Source organism: Catharus ustulatus, chromosome 1, assembly GCF_009819885.2.
Source record: "Catharus ustulatus isolate bCatUst1 chromosome 1, bCatUst1.pri.v2, whole genome shotgun sequence".
Classification (NCBI taxonomy): domain Eukaryota; kingdom Metazoa; phylum Chordata; class Aves; order Passeriformes; family Turdidae; genus Catharus; species Catharus ustulatus.
The window spans coordinates 67,734,432-67,755,033 of NC_046221.1; the positions used below are offsets into that span (position 1 = coordinate 67,734,432).

Below are 20,602 nucleotides of genomic sequence, written 5' to 3' on the forward strand. Positions count from 1 at the left end.
ACAAAAAAGTGTGGTCATCCAAACAGAAACATGAAAAGACTACGTAGAGATGAGAGAAACCAGAACATGTTCTTTACTAATGAGCTCTTTCCTGATATAGATCTTAGACCTGAATAAAATGGGTATTAACTGCCTGGAAAAAAAATCTACAATATATAAATGTGGGCAGAGCATTTCTCACATCAGTTCTGAAAATATCAGGGCAGGATTAACACAAGATCAACCCAGGGGGAAAACTGGTAGCTGCCCCACGACAAAGATGAACCACACCTCATATTCAACTCAGGATTTTGAGGTGCTGCCTCCTGTGCAGCAGCTGCAATTATGAGCAGACTGCTCAAAAGGTGCAGGCAAGTGTTTAGGGAATCTATTTTGGTCTGCATAAATATAGTCAACCTTTGCTTCTCTCAAAATGAGAGACTGGGAGCAGGACACGTATCTACCCTCCTTCCACATCCACCTAGGACTTTGAATCCCAAAGAGCCTGGACACTTGTGAAAACACATGGAACACAAAACAGAGTCTGTGTTGTTTACTGTTGCTACCTTCCATGTAGTGAGAGCTAAACTGCAGCATAAAGCACAGGACATCAAAATTCTGGTCATTGGGAATTGGAGCTGGACTCACCAGTGGGAGGGGAGTAGTCAGAGCAGAGGTGGAAAGGGGGAGCAGTTTGGCAGACAGTGTAAGCACTGGGGCAAAATGGCAGGAACTCAAAGGACAGAATTACCTGTGTAAGGATCAGGGGGCAAGTAAAATACAAATGTATGGAAAGATACAGGGTGTGTGAAGGAGGACCTGCCCACATGGCAGTTAAGGGGACATGCAAAAAATGACATAAGGAGAAATCAAAACTCTCCCCTCAACTCTCATGCCTTTCCTCATTAAGGGCATTTAAAGATATCCCAGTATTTTTCTGATACTTCCTTTCCCATCAAAGCACATCCTGCAATTTCAGTGGTGATGGTAAGTCTTGATGAATGAGAGTGAGGAGGGTTAGGAAATGCCACAGCACTCTTAGGCAATTACAGCTGAGAGGGGAAGTGCCCCTGGAGCAACCTTGATGAAGGTGCAGTCTGCAGATTTCACGATCCCTGCCCTAGGTACAGCACGTACATCACCAGCACACACAACAAGTGCAAACAGCGTTACAGAAAGAGGAAGAACACTGAGAACCTTGCTACAAAGGCAGCTTTTCCTAGAAGGGAAGAGGTGGGGCTGAGGGTCCAGGAGTACCTACTTACCAGTTAAGTGGCTGGCAATCCTGGCAATAGGTTTAGGAGGCAGGGCAGGGGGCTGTTTGAGGAGGGACAACTGTTTCACTGGGGTGTCCTCATGGTCTCCAGGGAAAGCAGCAGATTTTTTGGGGGGAAGTAGCAGGACTGGCTTAGCTGTAGGATCTTGGGACAGGAGGACGCCGGATTCATTGGATGTGGGGCTCTCTTCAGACACTGGAGGACACAACCACATCATAGACGCAACAACGTTACGAGCAAAGCAGCAGCAGGTACAGCCGAAGTCAGACAAGAAAAGCAGCACAGCAATGCAGATTAGGAATGACTCATAGATTTCACTCAAACATCGTATAACGTAGAAAGGAGGAAAGAAGGAAAGAAAGGAAGCAAAAGAGAAGGAGTAACACACATCCACACAATGGCCAGATTTCCCATTACTTCTGACAGAAGCCAGCTCCCCCATGTCAGGCTGGATGTACTCCCACATCTGGAATACAAATCAAGTATTATAATGTCACGTCTCTGATGATCTGTTACCACAGCTTGCTTAGGACCAGATATGTTAGCAGGTGGTTTGTAAATGTACCTGTTAAAAGCAAAATGCACCTCACGGGGCCTGCTCTCCTTCGAAAAGGCTGAATAGCTGTGCAAGATCATGGATGACAACTTCTACTGCTCACTTTTCCTCACTTCACCTTTGTCCACAACTCTCGGCAGCACAATGTGATGCAGAAAGAGGAGGTAACCTAGACGTAGAGCATTGCTGTCTCTCTGCACAGGCTGGGGAAGAAGAGCAGCCAGCCTCGCCCAGGGAAGGGCAGCTGACTCTGTTAGTTACTGATGGATGTGTGGTGCGAACACCACACAGCACCATGTGGCAGGTAGAGCACACAATGTTGTACTCCCAGGTTCAAACATGCTGTAAGCTCTCTGCTCTAGAGCTCATTGGCACACCTGAGATGTAGACAGAGATGGAAACCTACTTTTATATGTTCGCAAAGTGCAGGGGTTTTGCCTTACTCCAAGAGAGGCTACTTCTACATCATGTCAGTCAAATTTTCTCGTGGAGCATTCAGTGACAATCTCTACACTGTCAACTCTTTCTACACCTGAAGACCTTCATTTTGACAAGGATTTCCCAGGGCAAAACACCAAATGTTCGAAGTCAAAAATTTGTTTCAAACAGCTTACAGTATCTAGACCATAACATAGACGAGATGTTACCTGTCCCATCCATGATCTCTGTGGTTGGGAGCACCTCATATGAGCAGGGTTCCACAGATGCTGGGACTGACTCCAGTTCTGCTAGGGCTGGCAGGGACACCTGGCTGGAGCTCAGCCCGGAGCCCAGAGGCTGCCCATTCTCCAAAGCTCCTTCTTCATTTGGTATGGAAAGTTCCCCATCTGTTCACAGTTGGAGGAAAGAAGAATGACAAAAAAAGAGACATAAATAAGATGTAGGCAGAATTTTAAATTAAATCTATCTCCATTACATTGTTTTCAAATGAGGAACCTGGACTGAGATCTATGTACACATGCACTGGGTTTACATAGAAAGGTTTTGATAGCAGAGGGGCTACAGAGGTAACTTTTGTGGGAAGCTGACAGAAGTTTCCCCCATGTCTGATGGAACCAGTTCCAAGTTAGACCCATTGCTGGCCAAGGCTGAGCCTATCAGTGATGGTGGTAGCACCTTTGGGGTAACATATACAGTAAATTCACGAATACAAGCCGCACTGAGTATAAGCCGCATCTCTGGGTGTTGGCAAATATTTCGTTTTTTGTCCATAAATAAGCCGCACCTGAATATAAGCTGCTCTGTCGTTCGCAGCGAGGACCTGCGTGCAACAAAGTTGCCAAATAGTAACAGAACCGCGGCAGGGCGGGGTTTACTGGCTCAGCTAAGGCTGTGCAGGCTCGGCCCGCTCGGGGCTGCTGACGGGGTCAGGTAGCCCAGCCCGGCGCTGCCGCTCAGCGGGGCCACTGGAGGCCAGCCGCCACTGCCACTGGGCTCGGTCACCACGGCCCGGCGCTGCCCTGTGGTGGCAGGCAGGGACAGAGCCCCCCGCCGCCTCCCCAAGCCGCGGCAGTGGTGGCCCGGGTCCCCCCTCTCCTCCCCGGGCCGCGGCAATGGCGGCGCGGGGCCCCCCCGTCTCTCCCCCGGGCTGCGGCAGAGGAGGGAAGGAAAGAGCTCTTCCACCTCTCTCCCCGCCCCCCGTGCTGCCTGCAGGCAGCCAGGCTCCACCCGTGGTGCAACAAAGTAGCAATTTGTAACAATCGCAAAATGCCGACTTTGCAGCAGCTCGGCTCTGCACTCTGCCTGGCACTTCTGAGGTTGTAAATGTCAGAAAATTATTCACATATTAGCCGCTCCTGAATATTGGCCGTATTTCCAGTTTAGGAGCAAAATCTTAGTCAAATTGGTGCGGCTTGTATTCGTGAAATTACTGTAATTTATGTCAAATATCTGTATTGATGTTCTGCTCTACCCTGGAACGGTCATTATGAACCGTCATCTAAGTTGGTTGATTCCTGACCATCCTTAACCCACGTGGACATGTAGTTCCATCCAATGCAAAAAAAAAAAAAAAAAAAATCTGTTTTCCCTCTCTGTTGAATCTGGGAAGTCAGGAATGATAGTAGCCTGGAACTAAAAAATATGAACACATGCTGCATATAATATTCTAATATTAATAAAAAGAATTATTATCTTTCACTACACCAACTTTTATGCAATAAGGGACACAAGCAAAATCACAGGGGTACGTCCCTATTTTACATACAAATAACCACATTTTATGTAAGGAAGAGAATAATTTTTATAGTTGTCTGATGTAAGGTCTTGATACGGGGATATATCAGATTCCATCTAGAAAGCCTGTTTTTATAGTTTCTAATAATATCTCCTCTATCTGAGCAAAATTTCTGTGACAGCAGCTGGCATTTTCTTTCCTATCAAACACCACTTCACATTAGAAATAATAAAGAGCAGAAGAAAGGATTCAGATTATTCTCTACAGTGTCAACCTACATGATTTTTATCTCCAAACTTGTTAAGCACAGCACTCTGGTACGTGGAGGCAATGACTACATGGACATCACAATTAGAGTTTTATAAAGCAAAGTGTTCAGCCCCTATGGTTACAAATGGAAGCCTGAAAATATAACTGAAATGTGACCTGTGAAACTAAAAACCAGCAGGCAAATATGCAGAACTTGGTTTTACTATGCATTTAAATTACTTTAAAAAATGAAACTCAAGACTTTAGAATATGGTTTTAGATTTTTGGTCACCTCTGATTAGCAATATTACTGCTCAATGTACTGAGTGGAGATGTACATCAATCAAATGAGTTCCCCTCATAGGCTAAGATGTACAAACCACTTTAGAAAACAATACTGAAATACTGGTGCTAGTATACAGCAATTAACAAGTCTGAAAATACATTACCTGATAACTATTCAGAATTATGTTTCTGCCATTTAAAGCTTCTCTACCATGAGTGAAGATGGTCTCCTGTTTATTTTGGAATTATAAATACCAAGGTCTTGACTTTCTTGGTTTTGTTGGAGGCTTTTTGGAGACCCAGAGAGCTATTATGGTAATGCAGTCACATTATACTAGATTGAAAACTGACCCATGGCTTTGAGAGATCAACTGAGCTGGCTAAAAGGTGGCAACATGCATTAAAGATAAAGGCTTCAGCCAAGTGTCTGCAGCACAGCTTCCTTTCTAACTGCTGTGGCCATTCTACACAAAGCTGTTTGCTTCCCCAGGCAGTAAAAATCAAAAGAACAATTCAAACAGTATTTAAGCTGAATATTTTTTGACTTAGCTGTTTGGGTAGAAATGCTATGTATTCTGTGCTGGATCTGTGTCCCTTTCATAAAGACACACAAATTTACACATGTTTGGAATAAGGACTGATGTTCTCTCAGCTACCTGGTTTCATGAAATAGCATAACTCTTTATGTAGAGCATCTGCTTCTTGAAGGAAAGGCAGTGACTGTGTCCAGCAACATATTTATTAATTCAGTGCAATAATTCTGACTATATTTGACTGCAACTATGAGAAAAGTATGCATGACAAACCAAATAACATTTGCTTGTTGGAGGGATGACTACACATTTTTCATGAAGTGCGATGTCTATTGTAATATGTTGAGCATCTTGAAATACTACTGTCTTAAGTGTACTATGTGCTTCTCAAGTTATATTAGCATGATTTAAAAAAACAGGATTTGAATGACCCATGAAGACCTACGATGGCAAAAAAAGTAAAATGTAAAATAAAATTTTGGCTTTTACCTTTTGTCATAATACTAAGCATGGCAGCTTTCTGTGCTGACAGCGTAACCTTTTTAAATCTTATATCTGAATATCTTTATTCTTGATTTAGAGTCTAAAGTTTGTCCATGGATTTGAATGAAATCATCAGACATGGCACAGAATCGTGACTGAAATACACATCCCAAATCAGGTATTGCTCGAAGAAGAACTACACAGGGAGTTGCTCAAGTACAGCAAACAGATCAAAGATGCGGAAAAATAATTTGTAGAGGAAAGAGTATCTTAGTGTGAATTAATCCTGCATCAGAGATATGCTTGACAACCAGATATAACAGGAAAATTGCTTATTATTTTCAAAGTATTAAAGCTATTCCAGCTGGCTGACATACAAATGAAAAGAATCTTGGTAATGCAATTATTACATATACATGGATGAACTGATCTGTTTTCAGGAACTGGCTATGAGTTTAAAATTAATTTTGCACAGTGATAACATATGTAATCTTTTGTTCTCAGACTTGCTAATTCCTTTGCTGTTTTCACAGAGTCTGGTGCTACTTTGTGGAGAACGACTTCCCGTAAGTCCATGAGCTTTAATAACATCAGCTGAGCATGAAACTCCATGAGGGAGTAGCTTGACTTCTGCATCAAGAGAGCACATGAAGGCTATGGAAGTCAAAATGGACAAATTGAAATCCTGGGTTAATTTTTGGATTGGGTTGTCTTCTTCAGTACTTGTCTGCTCCAAGCAAGAAATTCTTAATGGCAAAGACTACGAAGGGCAGAGTAAAATTCATTGCCATTCTCTGCCATAACCCCAAAGGTGGGGAATGGACAATTGAGTGCTCTTGCAAGACTTGCCCCTGGAACTGTTTCCTAGCCTTGGTGGCTACCTTAGCACAGTAGCTGGGATGCTCCACGACTTCAGTCCCTAAGCAGAGCCCTGATTTTGTGGGAATCCCATGGAGTTTGAGACAGGTTGCTTCTGGAGGAGTGCAAAACTTCCATTTCACTGCAGCACAAATGGCTCTCCAGTGGCTGCCATGCCTTGCTCCTTGCTGCATTACCAAGGCAACTTCTTCAAGTTTGTCCTCACATACTGTCACAAAAATCTGCTTTAGTGCATAAGTGCAACATGTCCAATTCCTGTCAGGACTTAGGTCACCTGAAATTTAAGTCTAAATCCATCATTTTAATTAGATAGAGCACATTAAAATACAAGAATATAAAAGATGAAGACCATGTTTTCTTGAAAAAACATTGTACCATTGCCTTTGGAGTAAGTAATTGGTACACACTCATATTCAGGAATTTCTCACTATAGGCAATCTCATCTACATTCAGAAAGAAGAAGAGGTATCAAAACAGTACAAGTAGATTTAGTTCTTTGACCAGTAGCATGAAACAGTGAGCAATTCTAATGATAGATGTTTTTGGGATGGCTACACCTTCACATGAAAACCAAGATCTGTACCTATGTGTAGGAGCAATGGCATAGCAAAAATATGAGTTCTTCTAAATGTTGAGGTGTGTTCCGTGATGCAGGTGGAATAGGTATTTTTAGCCTCTCAGCACTATCTGCCCACAAACTATTAGGACAGCAGGAGCTTCATCAGATACTTCTTCAACTTACTATTTTCCAAAAGTACAGAGTATTTGAAAAAATTATAACCTTTGGCTACATTTTCAAGTCATAGAGCCCTGGAAATGGAAGAAACAGAAACTGATTCTGTCATGAGTTTGGCCCTCAACAAGGAAAGAGTTCTCTGCAGTACAGTCAGGGCAGCTTCACATGACTAATTTAAGTATGGGGTTCACTGAAATAATAACAGCATTTCTTGTTTTCCAAATATAGCAGCCGGACTACAGTGGTTCTCCTACATGTGAGTACTGTGACTTACTGTACATTTTCACCTGGTGGGTGACACAAAGTCCTCTGAAAAGCCAGCAAATCCTGAAGCAAACAGGTCAGAGCATCACTTTAAACAGCAGGTGAACAAAACAGCTAATTATGCTTTTCTTCAACATAGAAGATATGACAAAACCAAAACCAGCACAAGGCAAAAATTCATGTTCTTGTGTCAGCCTGCCTGCACTGCTTTCTTTGATTGGTATAGCTTTTTAAAGAAAGAAAAAGCCAAAATTACTCACAGGTCTTCTTTGCCCACCAATTAGGAGAGGGAGACAAAGATTAACACCTACTGTCTACAAGATGCCTCTTGGCATGGAAGGTGCTACCACAATCAAACAAAATGTTCTGCTAAGAAATGTTAAAAATCTGTTGTTTTCTTGAAGGATTAGAGGTTACCTAACAGGAATTACAAAGAAAATGTTACTTCCACTTAATGTTCTCAATGAAATATATCCCTTACTAGAATTACTCTCAGATTATTACACCACTGAAGGAAATAATGCTTTTGCTCTCCACATCTTGCCTTGTTCATATCCTTGTATCATCATAGCTGTTTGAGTACTGTTGCTATTCTTGTGTATTACCACTTTCTTCTCTGCTCTCTTTCCTTTCGTAACAGCTTTATAAAGGTGAAAAATTATTATAAGAAGGAAATACAAATACATCCAGACAACTTAGAATCTGCTTCACAAGATGACACAGAAGTTTACAAACTGCATCATTATTTGATCAATAGAAAAAACTGCAGTGCTTTGGTAGCAAAGCAAGGGGAATCTCCCCAGGTTTCAACATGGAAGGCGGAGTCACACTTCACAGAATAGATTTTTCCCAGGGAGGCCTTTAGGTTTATGTAGGGATGGTTCAGAGGGTAGTTACATGTGGGATGTGAGACAGGGATGAAGGAGGTGACAGCTGGGACAGAGGTGTGACTGAAGGTTGCCTTCTGAGAGGGTTGAGGCACTGCTCACTTGGTGTGACAGCCTGGACCATGCCTCACTGCTGCAGGTTCGATCGAAGTCACATTACAAAACACAACACCACAAAGCAGTGAGAAGGGCAAACCTATTGACTGGAGTTGATTTTAAGTCTGAAGTTGCATCTAGGATGATTTCTAAGCCAGCAGGTAATAGTGAGAGCACACTACAACACAAAACTGGAAGAAACTGTAAAATTTAATGATATGCACATTGTTGCTGTTGCTTGTTTTTAACTTGAAAAAAATGAGCAGCCTGGGTGAGTAAAATTAAATTCCTAATAAGCTAGAGTAAAAAGTAGGTAGCAGATTTAAGTGCTCCTGAATTGATCAAATAGTTAACTTCTATTAATTTCTACCAGATTTTGTACCACTATTGTAAAAAACTTTTAGACTTCAAATTAATGAAACTTTAAAGAATATGCATAAGTTCTATTGTGATTAAGCAGTAACTTTATTATCTCTTTATATAATTTGTTGAATTTATTGCCTTAGTTATTGACAAGAAAAGCAACAAAACAAATAAAAGATGCACTCAAAGACTGACATATATGTAACAGATGTCAACTATGTATTGTGTTACCAGTGTAAAACAATGATGTTTGTAAAACAATGGCATTTTGCATAAACAAGACATTACAAACTCAACAAATTAATTATCCTGAACAAGGAATTATTATCTCTTTTGAGCTCTTTCAAGGGAAAGTATGTTGTTGTGTGCTCATCAGGATTCAAAATGTTTAAATGTTTCCCTTTTCCACAACAGTTAATTCCAAAGTGACTCAACTAGACAATGGCAACACACAGAGGCACAAACCCACTACATTTCTCCACAGTCTGGATGCTTTGATCTTTTGCAGTCAGTGACTACAGCCTATTTTGTAATTTTTCTTTCTATTGCTTTACATTTCTGATTAGGTTTCATTTTTATTTGCTAAGTAACTGTCACATGTGTCCAACAGGGAGGAACAGACCACAGCCAAGAGAAGTGTTTGGAGACTTTATTTTGCACAGTCTTGCAATTCAGAACTCTCTATTCCTGGTTCCTAGTGTTACAATTATGTAATATCTGGCCATAAAAATATATGAGATGTCAATTTACTGTTGTGAAAAAAAGAAGACTTACCTTTATCAAAAATTTCTTTCAGCACTCCTCGTTTTATAAGCTCCTCTCTGCTTTGTCTCATTGACATTTTTCTTTCCAAAGCTGTAAGCAAAGGATAAGGGTCAATATAGATAGAAAAGAAGGGAAATAATTGTTTTAAAAGGCTCTATGCCTTTTAAAGGCATTTTAAAAATGCTCTTTCTCCTCTTCAAGGCAGTGGCAGTTTAGTATCTGGAAATAAAGGCTACTGGTAGTCCAGAGAATCTCTGCTACGGTAGTGTGGCTGTTATTGACAGAAATGGCAACAGACTGACTGATTTGAGGGCATGTCTGCACATCCATTGCTTGATTTTGACACATAAGCCAAACATTTCTGATTTCTGTGGAGAATTAGAGACACCAAAAGGAGAAAAAGGAAATTAGTGCAGAAGCTGGAGAGGGAAAGGTAAGAAAGAAGGCAACACAAAGTCTCAAACCAAGGAAAGATGGGGCCACAGAATATGGCCACAGACTGTGTCCAGGTTGTGGAAGAGAATGAAAACCAAGGCTTCTTTGTCACTTGTTCCAGTGAGGGCAGATCAAGGTGTTTGGGACAGGGCAAAAAATGATCTATGTAATAGAGCCTTCTCTTCCTTGGAGGGTGTTTTCCCCTAAAGAGATGTAAAGGAGGGAAACTCCAAGAGAGCCACTGCAATTTACACCAGATCTGAACAGCTCAAGTTCTGTATTGGCTGCTTTGGAGACCATGATCACTGAAGCAGCAAAACGACAGACAGAAAATACATGTTTCTTTAGTGCAGTAGTAATTAAAACAACGTCCAATTAACCAAAACGCCGCAAAGGACACGCACGCAGGCAAAGAGCTGAAAACCAGGGAGCCAGGGGCTCAAGGAGTGATGGGAAGGAGTGGCTGTGACTGAATTTGCTCTGTGAGAAACAAGCCTGTGCCTGCCAAAAAAGAGGCACAGTCAAGGGCACATGGCTCCTGCCATATGCTCCTCTATCAGACCCAGCACTGATGCACACACACACAAATGAACTGGGACTTAGCATCCTCAGCCTGCCCAAGGCAGATTTAAAGCAAAAGAGGCTTGGAAACCCTCTCTCCTCCCCTGAAAATGGAGGGTGTAGCCTCTCTTGGTACCGCTGTGTGTTAACTGTTCCCACAGGGACACATATATCTGATGATATGCTTATATGGCACACTGTGCTCATTGCAACTTATTTGCTGCCAGATACTTAGGGCTCAGTATGAACAAGGCCAGCTCTGCTTCACTCTTCTCCATAGGATAAATACAGGTTTCCCTGTTTTTACAATCAGTTTCGAACATGTATTCTTTGGGACAAAGATGACCAACGTGTGCAGTCAGAAGCTGATTAAAAACCTTACTCTCTCCAGGGAGAGACACACTCTCTAAACTTCAACATGGATCAGAATTAAAGGCAGGTCCCTTTGCTGAAGCACAAGACCCCATACCCATTAACCAGCCACATGGTGAAGTCTGATTTTGGAGGTTGTTAGCGTAACAGCCACAGCATTTTCCAGAGTGCCTTAAACCTGTTGGAAGAAGCGCTCAACTGACTTGCAATGAAACACTGATTTCTAAGTTTCTAATACACTTTTGAAAAGAAAGGCCCAACAATAAAACTCTGGAGTCACACTGCAGACTGTTCCCCAAGCTCCCTTTTCTCTGTGCTGAAAGAGCTTGTGCTGGTACAGCATTTAAAGCTTTTTCCTCTTCCTCCTTAAGAATAGCTGCTCTCAGACCTGCCAGGAAAAGCCAGAACAAGCTGCAGCTAATTCCTGAGCCTTCTCCCACCCAAAAAAATTGTTAAAACTCTGCCTGAGTTTAAAGAGCAATTTGGTGGCACCCAGCACCTTTTCTAATAGGTCTCAAAAAGTGTAATTTCCTGTTAGAATAAGCAGCAAACTGAATTTGCTCTTCAATGGGACACCAAGCTGGGTGAACCAGCAGCAAAACAGCAGTTTCTGCATATAGACAGCAGCACTGCCCACAGAACAAAGACACAGGCAAATTCTATTTCTGTACTTGACCACAGATAGCTAAGTAACAGATCCACAGGTTGCACTTAAATTCATTGGCATCCACCTGGGTGCCCTGTCTCACCCTCCTGCCCAGTCAAGAGTTGCCCAGTCAAGAGCATTACGACCGACTTCATGGTTAGGAGGGCCCCCATATTATCATAGTACTCGTAATAACCACAGTAATTTTGCAGACTGGAGTTAAGGTTTTTGGGGAATCAGGTGCTAAAAAGGACTATCAGGACATTTAGAAGAAATGTAAAGTGCAGGAGTATCTCTTCCAAACCATTTGCAGAGGAAGACCCTCCAGTAGTGACCAAGACTTCTCAAAGTAGTGGACTATTTTTGTAGTCACAGAATTTCAAAGTTAGAATATATATATTTGGAAGACTGTATATATACAGCCAGATTTCTCAGGTACTCCTTATTGTAATCTGCTTGCGTTCAAGATTGAAACAACCCACAACCCTCGAGCTGAAGCTCAGACAAAACCAATTTTTCAGTTTCTAAATCCTTTCTAAGTAGGTACAAGACTTATAGTATTAATTATTTTCCTACTAAGCCAGTTTAATTAATAAGATATTTAGAGGAAGGGCATGCTGGGCTAAGAGCAGCACTGAATGATAACAGATGTTATACTAAAACTATTGAATATGCTGCCTTTCTTCAATACAAATCTTCCTCCCAAACGAGTGTCAAGCATTTAAGTGCATAACCTGCTATGCTACTGCTGATCAGATGGGAAAAAACATATAAGCATTTGGGTGCAGAACTCATTAGGATCTAACACCCTGAACAATGAAATGCTTTACTTGGTCTGGATTTCTCTGGTTAAGATTGCCAGTTCTTTTATGAAGGATTTTCTTTTCAAGCAGAAAGCTGGTACAAAATAAATTCATTCACTCTTCACTAAGAAGGAATCCATTCACAGATGAGGACAAATATAAACCTTTGAATTAATCCTTGATTCATGAGAACCATGTAAATTCTGTGATGGGAAAAAATCAGTTATAATTAATATTTAAGAAAAGATGTACTACTTCATTAATGATTTTCCTTGGTGATTAACCTCATTTTTTTTTTATTTGTACAACCTTCCAGGAGATTAGAAATAAGCATTAAGCCCTCTTTATGGGATCTACTTATACCAGAAACTAGCTACTGTAATAAATTCATCCACTCTACAAGAAACTCTGAGTTACTAGTTTATAGAAATGAACCTATGTGTATTTCATGGCAGAAGTGTACAGATTTTGCCAGTGTGCTCTGCAGTAGGCTGTTTCTTTCATGCTTTGATGAAGAAACAGTGGGAAATGTTTTTATTAATGTTTCTGAGCTGGTATTTTTGAACTCGTCCCTCAGGAGCAGCACCCCTCTGCTGTTCAAGCAGAGTTTTTCTCTGTGGCAGACCCATTAAGATCTGTAAAGCCTTGACAGGGTCAGGAGGAGCTCCTGCCCCTCTATTCTGGAAATCAAACACCATTTTGTCTTTATTCCTTTAATAGGCCACTGTGCTCCGTGATGGCAGTGGTTGTGGGCTGCTCCTCCAGCTGAGAAGGTGAAGCTCGCCGCTGCCTGTGTGCCAAGCGCTTCTGCTGCTCCATTAACCAGCCAAAGAGGCATTTATGCACTCACACACAGCCCTCCTGTCCTCCCACCCTGCCCTCCAAGACTCAGATGAACTATTCCAACCTGCATCTATACGAAGCAATAATAAATTAATAATAAATATTATTATACAAGATAATATTAAAGTGTCCTCCTTTGCAGCAATTTTCATGTTGCTGCTTAACCAAGGGGTGGACTAAATAAACAAGTCCTGCCCCTTTCATCTGACAACTGAAGCTAAATCTCAGTCTGTGCCGGCAAGTTGGATTTTAATCTTGTTTTTTTCCCTGAGGTTGTCCTTGGCTTTTGTTTTAAAAAGCACTGGAGGATGCTGTGCATGAATTCTTCCATTCAAAGGCCATTATAATTTTCATTATGATTTTCAAAAGCAAAGGTTGTTACAGGATGAAGCTGAGAGCAGAAGTTTTCTGGTGCATCAATTACACTTGCTTTCAATAGGAATCTGCTTTGCTAATAATTCAGATCTGAATAATTAGAAACAAACAAACCAATTGCTTTGCACAATGTTTAGATAAACAAGCATCAATGTTTTCTTTAGATTTATAAGGAAGAAGAGATTCTCAATTGTGATGGATTATGTATTTTAAAATGTTACATTATCTTGAAAATTTTCCAACTATGTAGACTTTCTTGGCAATCAAATGGAGCAGGATTCAGCTGATACAAATTTCTACAGTGTGGACTTCTCCATCTGAGTTGACGTCCTTATATATTAAGAGCAAGTCTTGGGCATGATTAACCTCAGACTAATGTAAGAATCTAAACAAGATTGAACTGCACCTTGGAAGTGCCTGTTAGGCTTCACTGACTGTAAAGGAAGCTAAGGGTGAGTAGCAGAGATAAAGATGCATAAAAATAGGGCTGAATATATTCCTGAAATCAAAATTGAACGAGGAGGGTAGTTTTAAGAAAAGAAATGTTGCTATAGATGAAAGTATTAGATATCACTGAGGAAAATGCAGATGTGTCAGCTCTCAGAGAGCTCCATTAATTTTGGGATTGTTTTAATAGCTGTGGCATGAAACTCAGCACTGCCACTGTGAGCTTGAGGTATGATCAATACCAAAGCATATCTTGGTTGAAATAACTGTATTGCTCTATTCATTGCTACACAAGAATTTTGCTTGGCTTCAAGCATGCATAGGTCTCTTGAAGCCTGAGGAAAGTAAAAATATTCCAACAGGTTTCTGAATCTTTGAGATTTAAAGTTCCTTACAGGAGTTTTGAGTGTCTCTAATATCAGCCTAGGTTTTCCTGCAACAGCATCAACTACACAATCTAATTCAGACAGATTACTATCTAGAAAAGATTGGGATCCTCTTTTTGTCTGTGTGTCTGCCCAAGACATTCCTTATTGTGACTGTAGCCTAGCACTGCCATTCTATGAGATAAAATAAATGAACATTAGAAAGTGAACAATAGGCTGGTATAAAAGGCTAAGCTTGATTTTGAAAAGTGTATAGAAGTACCACTCCAAATCAGCTGACCAAATAAAACCCCTTCATTATGTGAATCTCTTGGTAAACTTCTGTGGCATGTGCTACAAGACAAACTAATAACAAAGAAAAGCCCCACAGCATTGATGCCACACTAAAGAGGAACTCAAAACACTCTTTAAGCAAACCAGGATCATCATTATAGAGGAGGAAAAGTGAGGTACCAACAAGCTGAAGCAACTTGGTGTGTCACCTGCTACACCAGTAGCAAAGCATTAATAGCACCTGTTCTGTGACCAGGGGCTAACACTCTAGGTTAGGATATGACCCTTCTAGACTTAAAATTTGGTACTGTAGTCAATGCAAATAAAATATCAGAAAAAAGAGGCAAAAGTAAAATTACCCCCCCTCCCCCAACTGAATAATTTTCTTTTATTTCATTACCAGTCTTTCATGTACAACTGGATTTATTTTAGATTATGACTATGTAAAAGCATAGAGAAGATGATGTCAGGGCATCTTGCTTCCACTCAAATTCAGACCAGGTCAAGACAATGGTTCCTTTCCAATTAGCAGCACTGGACTGGGAGCATGATAAATCTTCATTTGTGACAGGTAAGCCTTTGAAATAACACAGTAAAAAAATACAGCACAGGATCAAATCTAAAATTCCCAGTTACCCACTGGAAGACTTTAGAAGGTGTAACAGTTGGCACACCTGGTAACTACAGATAAAAATTCAATCCTCTCTACCTTAATGATTGAGACAGAAAGTCAAACTGGGAAAAAAGTGAAAGCAGCCTTAAGAAAGCTCTAGACTTGTACTGACCATTACTACATGTAAAGTGCCAGAGGACAGACTTGGGGGGAAAGTGGATCCAAAGTCAAATCTGCAAATACAGAATTGCAGAAGCTAATAAAAATACTGCAAACCACACTAAATGAGATCACAATACAGTAACACACCTCAGAAATACAGCATATAACCAGAAATTCAGCAAACACAAGGAAAGGCAGAGAAATTATATCTGAACAACTCTACCAAAATAGTTCTTAATTCCTTCTGAACCAAAGAAATGAGAAACCTAATCCAAGAACAGATGGACTGTGTTTTTTTCATACAGAAGGACTAAAAAAATCAATCAAAGAAGGTGTCTTCCTATGGAAAGAACTACACTTCAAGTTAGATCCAAAGAAAACCAACATAATGGATTTCACAGGCCAAGCTGAGCAAGCTTGGCATGAAAACAGGAGATAATACAAGAAATCTCGACAAACATAACAAAAGCTGGGTGTTCAGAAAAAAAAAAACCAAAAACAAACCCTAAGAAAGTGGATTTGAAAAGAAAACAAGATTGTAGACACCTTAAGAAAAATGTTACCACCCTCAGCTGCCCATCTAATAAACAGCACAACAGAACTCCACTGTGTCAGCGAACTGTGATAATCTATCAAACGGATTTTGGAAAGACTCGTATTTTTATACCATTTATACATAATTGCTTTTCTAGTCACACTTGAGAAGTTAGGGATAAATTCAGAAAGCAGAACAGAATATTGAAAAAATGAAGAAAATACATTTCTTCTGTTCTTCCCTCTGAATTGCTGCACCATGTTTTCATGAGTTCCTAGGCAGTACTAGGTCAAGGACTGGAAAGCTGAGCCACCAACAGGTATTGTCTACACAGCATGATGAAAAAGGAGATTCTGTATCTTAATTAAATAAATTTGCAACAAGGTAACATAGTAAATCTTAATGCACGTCTGCTCTGCAAATACAGTGTGAGTGCAGAGTGGAAAGCCATAACTTGGCACTCAGAGACTTCTTAATTTAGGCATCAAAATTAGTAGTGAGGGCACGGTACTGACTTATTAGAAGGCTTTAATCCAAACAAGAAACCTGACAGGCTGGAGTATGTCCATACTGCTACCAGTACTCTATGTAGCTATAGCTGTGTTAAAGCTAAATTGACCATAGTGATTACCACCACAGTGAGGTTATGTCCTAAGTACCAGCAAAAGGCAGCTGATACAATCATTGTGGTAGGAGATCCATTTACATTTTCACAAATGATGGTTTCCCCTACAGGCTTCCATGCAAAAATATGCAGAAGTTGAGGTATCAAAGAAAAACTATGAAAATGGGTTCTATGCATCAAACCTTTGCAACTGGACAAGATGAGTGATGCCATCTGAAAAAAATATGTGGCAACATTAGTAGCAGTTGTACATCCCAAGGAATGGCTGCTTTTTACAAGTGACTTAATTTGCTTTAGGTACCTCACAGTCTCAGATTTCTGCATGTACACCAGACAAAAACTGTGCTAAAAGCAAGTGGGTGAAGAGCTGGGTGAGATATCTGCAAGGTGTTCCCTTTACCCTGAGAAGATGGTTTTCAGGATGATGATGATACTGCAGTAGGGATCTGCAGTGCCATCTGTAACAGGAGAAATGTCTATTTACAATATTGCAGTATTCTGCAGCATATTAGTTCAAGGGACCTGCCTCAAAGCAAAAATGCCACGGTGGGCATGGCTTATATAAGATAATGACTCCTGTGGCTCTCCAGAGAGTTCTCTCCATGACAGAGTTTACACATGGCATATAACTACCCAGGCAAGCTGCTGCTTTTGGATTTGCTTCTCATCAGACAACACTTCCAGATGGCAAAATACAGAGCACAGTTTACATAAAGAAGTCTAGCAGATGTCAGGAAACTGGATTTTCCAGGGTGACTTTTAAAGGTGAAGGAGTCAGCTTTCCTGGGATGGAAAAATGGGGAAAAATTTCAAGATAAAACCAAAACAGTGGCAGGTTGATGATAAGGAGGCAGAAAGAATGTTTGGACAGACCACCCGAAGATGACAACCAAGCTACTGGTCAGTATTTGGTCCCCTCCTTTGCCAGCTGGGAGGATCACCTTGCTGACAGAAAAGAGACCTGTACTCAGTAAGACAAGCAGCACAACTCTCCATAGCAGCAGCCAACTACTGTATATTTTTACAGTTTGAGTTCACCTTACAGCTGTAACTTTACATACATATATTGCCTGGTACCCACTGCCAGGCAGATGTGTAAATCCAGTGTTTTACTCTCCAACATCCTATTTTTGCTACACTGAAAAAGACCTGCTCTGCTGGATGCTCTGATTTCTCCAGAAAGGGATTTGAGATAATTTTAAACATATTTGCACATTACTCAAACACTGTTGAAGTAAATTACAGTTTTCCACTTACACTGGAATAATTAGTACACTGTAGCCTCCCAAACTGGCACACAAAATAGATGGGGACTTGTTTATCTGTGTCCACATGTACACATTCTAAAAATAAATGGTACAAAGCACAGCTTGTGACTAAGAAATACCTACTTAAATCTGAAATTGGCTTAACACCGTTTTGAGAGAGATGTTGTGAATATTTCATATATTTCACAGAAATTCTCACTACTGTTGTACACCCAGAAAATCTTGATGAAGCACACACAAATTAAAAATGCATTTGTTATTGAAATGAACTGGCATCAACCCTTCAACACAGACCTCTGTTAGGAGGCAAACAGGAAATCATTCATTTAATGCTTGATTATAGGAATGACTGAATCACAAAGCAATAAACACTTCCTCCAAAATAAGAAGATTCTTGAATTGCAGTTGTCACACCATCCAGCAATTATATTTAGATGATATTTCAAGCTTGTGCAATGGCACTAGCTGGCTGGTACATAATGCTGAAAAAACTCCAAAGTGTCTTTAACTCCAGTGTCTTATCTCCCAAAATAGTGCAGTCTGCTTTCTGGCTTGGTAGCTGATAACAGTTCAAGTTACAGAAAAGGCCCACCATGCAATTTCAGCATGTTTTACACATTCAGAGTCTTGGTCCGACTTTCTATTGCTTCTTTGGGGTGAAAAGATAACATTGCCAGATGGTGAGAAACTTTCCATTATACATGGCACTCCTCTGGAATCAACAGACTGAAAAAAGACCAGACTGTGATTTCAGTTACAGTAACATGAATGCAGAACAGCTTCATGAGAATTTGGCATGCACCATCCTGCTTGTAGTATGAATTATTCTATTATTTCAATAGGAGATATTTTTTAAAAAGTCACCAATGATGATACTGTTTTATGTTTCTCTCCACCAAATGTTGAAGTTATCTGAGAAAATAAGGCATTTTTTCCTCTTCTGTTATCTTAATGCTCTTTTTATTTTTTTTTTAATTTTTTTTTTTTTTTTTTTTTTTTTTTGTGTGTGTGTGTGTGTGTGCAAAAACACTTGTGATGCTTGTCTGGGATGGGGAGACAGTGATGGAGATACAAAACATGTTTAGATGGTAACAGTTTTGAACTGAAGTACTGATATAAGATGCAAATTTGAAAAATAATAGGAAGGACAGTGAAGTGAAGGAGATACGATTAATATTTTGGACATTTCTTACAATGTAATCACATTGTAAATATAGATAATATTGTCAGTCTCATATCTCAGTATTTCAGTGTAAGTGTCCCTGTTTTCCAGAACCTAATATAGTTTTTCTGTTCATTGTGTAGAAAACCAAACAGAAAATTGGAAGAATCATAGACGATCTAAGGTTAAAAGCTGAAGGATACTGAAGGATAAAGGCCATGGCAAACAAGCCAAATATTTTTCACAGCAGTGCTAATGCTGAAGAGTTTCAGCAGAATTGCAGAGTGAAACCCTTCTTTACAAGGAGCTGTGGAAGTCTTTCTAAGTGAAGTGTCACTTGGAGAACTTTTAAAAGAAATCAATAAAATGGAGAGCAGCAAACTGCCAAGACCAGACAGTTTTCTTCCTAGAGTTCCTCAGGAAATCAAATATGAACACAGTAAATATGAAATGTAACCTAGGTAAGACAGAAAAGTGGGAGACAGCAAATAGAAGGCTGCTCTTCTTTAGAGTCTGAAAGTCATCTGGGAATTACAGACCAGTAAGTCTGGTTCCCATCTACCAGGAACAGTTATACAGAATAAAGCTAGAATTTGGGGACCTAGAACAGAAGAGAGATGAGAGAAGAATCATTCTGGGTTTGAAGTCAATGAATGAAGATGCTTGCTCCAACTCGGCCTCTTCAGAGTTCCAAAACTCCAATGTTGAGGTCATTAGGAGAATTAAAATTGCATTAGATAAGGGTGATTATCCTCCAGTGGAATAACAACATGTAGAAATAAAAAAGGAATGAACCATACATAAACAGAGGGATGTAGCACTACCTGCTGTCTTCTTCACAAAAACACAATGAGGAAAGATTGACCACAGGGAGATGACAAAATTTGCCGACTGCAGTCAAAACTAAGGTTGACTGCAAAGAGCTACAGGAATTCTTATGATCTTAAATGATGTGTGACAAAATTCAACATAGATAAGAGCAAAAAAGACATTTGGGAAAAGGTAGCCTAACTCTACACACTTAACAGCTATATTAGTCATTCCCACTCAGAAGATAGAGCTTGGAAACTCTGCAGAGAATTATCTGAAAACAACATCTTAATGCTTGGGGCAGTAAAAAAAGGCAACAGAAATCTGAAATTACTGGGAAATATATACAGCGCCTTTGTCCTAGTGTAATAGTCTGCAGCTAACACAAGTTTGGGTATCTATCTCCAAAGAGATACATCAGAACTAAAAAAAAATATGAAAAAAATGAAAAAAGAACGACTAAAGGTATGGGGCTTCCAGACAAATAAAGAATAGCAGAACCACAGTTTTTTGTCATCACTTCTTTTATAGCAAGGTCCTGGTTCCCCTGATATTCACAAAAATACATGGAAACTGTCATCTAGACTTTGCACTGTGCAAACCATACCATTCCCTTGGCAGAAAATCAAGGCACAAAAGAGGAAAGACAACATCAGTAAACATATTCCACACATCCTCTGCAGGGAGCAACACCAGGAAGGGCCTCCTTGGCCTGGTATAGCTCTTCAAAGAATCACCACAGCCCTTGCATGCTTCCA

At 40.3% G+C, this 20,602-nt stretch overlaps 1 protein-coding gene across 8 annotated transcripts in view; it reads right to left on the reverse strand.

Annotated features, from left to right (window-relative positions):
• PHACTR1 (phosphatase and actin regulator 1) overlaps positions 1–20,602 on the reverse strand; it is a 303,608-nt gene that overhangs the window by 66,754 nt on the left and 216,252 nt on the right. For 7 of the 8 annotated variants that reach the window (XM_033071811.2, XM_033071816.2, XM_042779772.1 and 4 more), the window contains 3 exons: positions 9,538–9,618; positions 2,460–2,639; positions 1,245–1,451 (listed from right to left, as the gene is read on the reverse strand). In XM_033071811.2, the coding sequence (XP_032927702.1) occupies positions 1,245–1,451; positions 2,460–2,639; positions 9,538–9,618 (468 nt within the window). The remainder of the gene's footprint in view (positions 1–1,244; positions 1,452–2,459; positions 2,640–9,537; positions 9,619–20,602) is intronic. The other variant, XM_033071845.2, reaches the window with a different exon arrangement.